Source organism: Erinaceus europaeus, chromosome 1, assembly GCF_950295315.1.
Source record: "Erinaceus europaeus chromosome 1, mEriEur2.1, whole genome shotgun sequence".
NCBI classification, from domain to species: Eukaryota; Metazoa; Chordata; class Mammalia; order Eulipotyphla; family Erinaceidae; genus Erinaceus; species Erinaceus europaeus.
The window spans coordinates 24176226-24181371 of record NC_080162.1 but is presented as its reverse complement, the minus strand read 5'-3'; the positions used below and the strand labels follow the sequence as shown (position 1 = coordinate 24181371).

The following is a 5146-nucleotide window of genomic DNA, read 5'->3' as shown; positions in this document are numbered from 1 at the left end:
ATAAAGTTTGAGGAGATAGCAAAATAGTCATGCAAATGACTTACATACCGAGACTCTGAGGTCCCAGATTTAATCCCTACTACCACCATAAACTGAGCTGTGCTCTAAGAATCTGAGATTCTGGGATCCTCTCTCTTCCTCTCTCATTAAAATAAATAAAATATTTTTAAAGGGGGGGAGGGGATGTTCACTGAATAGGCATGGGCCTTCCATGCTCGTGGCCCAATGTTGAACTCCAACACCAAAGAGGAGGTGCTGTGGTGCCAAAGAAAGTTCCCATGCTGTGCTGTCTCTTTCTCTCTTTGTCTCCTTCTATTTGAATGAAAAAGTAGCCATGGAGGAGGGAAATTGTTTAGGCACAAGGCCCTGGCTCTGAAGAAAAATGAAAGAGAAAAAGAGAGAGGGGAAGAAAAGAAGAAAGGATTTCAGAAAATCTTTTCCCAAGTTGGACTGTATGTGTAAGTCTGTTTTTATTAGATTTCAGTCTTAACAATGAAGGAGACTACTCCATCTTCCCTGCAAGAGCCCAGTACCAAGGACAAAGCTCCCTGTTGCACTTTAGAAGAATACAGAACAAACTTGGGTTTTAACAAGCCTTTTCTCCTTATAATATACAGTTATAATGTAGATATAGAGTGTCTATATTTCCAAGCTATACCTGCGGGCCCTTCTGTCCTGCTTGGGTGAAGTTTTGGGGCCTCCTGAAGATCAAGAAAGGCAATCTAGGTTCACGAGAAGGCAAAAACTGATCTTTCTTGGGAATCGAAGATTCCCTCTGGCTTCAGCATGACCATGTGAGAAATGGAGCTAGGTCTGCTGGGAGAGAGGTTTACTACTAAGCAGACCTCCCAGCTATTGCCTCGGGATACCAATAATCTCTTGACACTGGAGCTCGACAAAGTTGTGTCCTTTGCTCCTCTTTTCCGGGGAAGCGCAGCTGTGAACCCTGGTGTGCATCTCAGTTCCTGGAAAAGTCACCACCCAAATCCTGAGTGAGGAACCGAGGGTGGAAAAAGGTCAGTCTGTGATCAGAAGATGATTATCCCAGAACTTGGGCCCATTGGCTAATCCATAAAATATTACAAACGCTTGTCCCACCCTTACTTCACAGGATAGCTTGCAGGAGGATTTTCTAAGGAAATGAGTTATGAGGGCAATCCTAAAGCAACTCTGATGTTATCACTGTTCTCAGATCTACTGCTAACTTGAGCCCTTTTCATCTTAGGGAGCAATCTGCTCAGTTCCACCAAAGAAATACAAGTCTTTAAACCATCTCAAGTTCAGGACCATCTGTCAGGAACCCTCATTCTGGAATTCCTGGGGTCCTGCCTTGATATATTCAGTTCGAATCTCCACCAGGAGCCAGGAGTTTGTATCTTAGCCCAGGTCCCAAAAGATTTGACACTATTCAAGCGATTACTATTCTAGAATTACTGCTGTACAGTCAGGCAAACAAGGTCTGCCGGGACCAGGAAAGAGGAACAAGGGAGATAAGACTCCCCCAAAGACTGGTGTGGGAGGACTGTAGCAGGGAGGGGTAGGTGGGAAGGGCCTTGGCCTTCGTCTGGCCCCACCTCAGTTTCACTGATAAGGAAACTGGGGCCTAGAAAGCTCAATAGTCCAGGTGACCCAGGGCACTCATAAAAGACTGGCTTGAATCCCTTTGCTCCCTCAGCCCTCCCCACTTTTTCCCTCACCTCCCTGTGCAAGTATCTTTGTGCTCTGCAGGCTCTGCACCTGCCTGGGCCACACCTCCTCCCAGTGGGATAGGTCATGTGCTGAGTCCTACTTGAACTAAGTAAGGGTAAGCAGTTTTGCAAATTCCATTTCATGGTACTCTTGCTCCCTTCATTTTGTTTGTATGTCCAGAAATAAATTTTTCATGACTATATAGCGCATAAAACTGACTTTCCTTTTGTAGTTCTGACACTCCTGTGAGGGTTTTGCACTGGAGGGGGTGGGGGGCTTTGTGACTGAACCTTTTAACCAGGGCAGCCAGGTACGCTCGCCCAACTGAGACTCTGACTGCAAGACGCCTGAGTCACTCCTTACCTTCCAGTGTTCTCCCCAGGTAGCCTGCATCAACAGAGCCCAGGGAGCCAGGGCTCTTGGCACAGAGGGCATGCAGTCCACATCTCTGCATTACCAGTTTGGCAGACGGCCCCGGAAATGGACAGAGAACCACACAGGTGGGCTGGCAGAGTGGGTTAAAACCTGTGGCTCACCAGTATCCCTCCCCCTCCCTTTTATTTCACAGCCACGACGAGAGATTAAAATGACTCCTAACAAACTTTTTTTTTTATTAGAAAAGTAAAAAATATTGCATAGGTCTTAATACTTGAACATCAAGTGTATTCATGAACGGCGAGTATCTTCATGTAAACAGTTCTAGATGGAAGACCCAGATGGCACTCCTCTGGAGGAGGGGTTCCAGCCCCCCACCCCCACAGCTCAACTCTACAGCACACAGCAGGGGATGGACCAAGATGCAGCTCCTAGGTGTATACATATATTTGTGTCAAAGACCCCAAGTGATCCCAACACCCACCCCTTCCTACTCTTACATTCATGCGTCTGTAAGATAGCTGCCTAGAACAGGTCAGTAGTGGAAAAAAAATAGTAACAACAATAATAACCGGAAGATACAAAAACAAAAGAACACATTTGGTCCTTTAAGACCATGAGCTACACAAACCACCTCGGTGACCTCCTCCCCACCACCAGAGCAGGCTACCATGAGCACACACCCCCTGCAGAGGCCAGTGCAGCCCAGCTGCTCTCCTGGCTCTGTCACACCACTGTTGTCTTAACTGTCAGTAACAATAAAAAATAATAAGGTACATGCTACATACACATCCAGCCAGAAGCCCGGTGGGCCCCTAAGCCTTTGTTTCATGCTACAGTACTTGAGGAGCGACCACCTGCACCTTCCTCAGTGAGCTTCCTAGGAAACAGCATGTTCCCACCTCCTCCTCCTCCTCCCTCCTATCAGGTGGCTGTTGTCAGTTGTCTAACGACAGGCCACTAGTCCCTCGCTTCCTGCCTGCCAATGTGAGCCCGCAACAGTTCAGTTGTCTCCACAGTTAGGGGTCAGTCTTAACCCCCTAGGCTCAAGTTCAACATTCCTCAATGAGCAGCTGCTCGGAGCTGTAGAGCTTCTTCCTGATGACTCGGAAGCCCGTGCTCAGAGTCAGAGACTGGCTGAACCCGGGGACAAATGGAGAGTTGGCGGAGCTGAAGAGCCCCTGGATCTTGGGCCAGAGGCGGGAGTCCAGGCGCAGCACGAGGGTCAGCTGGAAGGTGGGCACCAGGCTGGGGTCGAGAGCCAGCTGGCCCACGCTGTGGCAGCTCTTGCCCTGCTCCACGCAGACGTCCAGCAGCGCCCCCCGCAGGCCGCACGGCTCGCTGTAGGCCAGGCGCAGCAGCTCTTTGCCCACCTGGCTCACCAGCTGGGGCGGCATCAGCAGGCGCGCGGGGCGCCGGGAGCCCAGCCTCGCCTGGGCCAAGCTCTCCTGCAGCAGCTGCATCAAGTTGGCACACAGGTGCTCGTCTTCGGGGTCGCTGAGCAACTCGAAATCGGGCAGGGACACCCCATCTAGGTACGCGGAGTCTGAAAAGAAAAAAAACAGAAAACAAAAACGCGCAGGGGTGAGTTTTAAGAGCAGCTCCGAAAGGGGGAGGTGTGGCTCCGCGCAGCAACTATCACACTGCCCTCCCCCCCCCGCCCCCTCCCCCGTTCCCAGCCTGGCTCTAACTCGCACCCACCCCACCCCCCAAATCTGGGTCCTGATGGGGTGGGAAACCCAGGTGGGCCTGACCTGTCTCCCAGCACCGCCTGGGGTTCCTCCCCCTTCCCGGCCCCGGCTCACGGCTCACCCTCCTCGGGTCCAAAGCCGCTGTTGCTGCTGTCCAGGGACTCGCAGTCCGAGCTCTCCAGGCTCGCACAGCGGCCGAGCCCCTCTTCTCGGGCCGCTGCCCCCCAGGAGGAGCGCGGCGGCTGGTCCGGGGCGGGAGTCCGGGACGAGGACGACGACGAGGACGACGACGACGACGAGAAGCGATCCCAGAGGCTAGGCATGTTGGGGACGGACGCCAGGATGTCAGCCGAAAGCCTCGGTGGTGCGGGAGCGCCGGAGACCGCTGTAAGGCAAGCAAACGGACGGGTGTCAGTCTAAGGGCTGCTAGCGCTCAAGACCCACACAAGCTGAGGCCTCCCAGCACAAAGATGAGCACACACAGACGGGGCACTCACTCACCGTCGCTAGCACGGTCCGCGAGGTCTGCCAGGACAAGCGTTCGCTGCTTGAATGGGTGCGCGAACTGGTGCCAACCCCGGAGCGCTGCCCAGACCTGTCCCTTCTTAGCCCCCGCACCTCCCCCTGAAGCCTGCCGCGGTCCCTAGCACCAGCGCTCAGAGGCCTATAAGGGCTTGAGCTGGGAGACCACGCCCCTCCTAGACGCGGTCCAATCCAGACCCGGGAGTGTGGCCTGTCTTGACCAATAAGCTCCGGGCGCACGTTCGCAACGTTCTCTCCTGCCCGGTGACAGCGGTCTGGCCCCGCCCCCGCCAAACCCCCGGAACGCTCTGGAGCCGAACCTGGGTTCGGCCACGCCCCCTTTCTGGAAGGGCTCCTCGGCGACTGCAGCTGCCAAGGTCCCCGAGGGCGCTCTCGGCAGGGGAGGATCAAGGAAAGACTTGTTTATTATAGGGTCCTGCGGCTGCTGCGGGGGGTGGGGGTGGGGGTCCGGGGGAGGGTGTTAGGCCGTGACCGTGAGGGGAGAGAGAGGCAGGACAAGTGGAGGGGGCGGCAGGCAGGGAAAATGGTCGCCCCCGAGCCCCCTGGGGGCCTGCGAAGTGCGGGTGCCTGCCCGGGGGAGGGTGGCGCTGGGGCAGACGTTAGCTCGGCCGCCCTCGCGCTTCGCCCCCCCCCCCCCCCCGGCGACCCCTGTCCGGGGAAGCGCAGGGACCTGAGAGGTTGGGGTTCAGAGGAAGGGCAACTTCGGGGTGCCCACACCCCCTCCCCAGCCAAACCTCATTCGCTTCCACACAACTGCTCCCGAGGAGAGAGGGTTGAGGAAGGGTGTTTAAGGGGGAGTGTTGGTGGACCCGGGTTCACAAGGCCCGGCCCTGGGGCCGAGAGCAAAG

The 5146-nt window shown here is 55.0% G+C and overlaps 1 protein-coding gene across 2 annotated transcripts; it reads right to left on the bottom strand.

Annotated features, from left to right (window-relative positions):
* Positions 1–2280: 2280 nt before the first annotated feature.
* On the bottom strand, positions 2281–4427 carry DDIT4 (DNA damage inducible transcript 4). Of its 2 annotated transcripts, none has more exons than XM_060201784.1 (3): positions 4249–4427; positions 3877–4140; positions 2281–3610 (listed from the first exon to the last, which is right to left on the bottom strand). In XM_060201784.1, exons 2-3 carry the CDS (start codon positions 4076–4078, stop codon positions 3117–3119), a joined length of 696 nt encoding a protein of 231 aa, XP_060057767.1. In that variant the 5' UTR covers positions 4079–4140; positions 4249–4427; the 3' UTR covers positions 2281–3116. The 2 variants fall into 2 exon arrangements, with proteins under 2 accessions (XP_060057767.1, XP_007539484.1); XM_007539422.3 differs by having other exon boundaries at positions 4257–4417.
* Between the last annotated feature and the right edge of the window lie 719 nt (positions 4428–5146).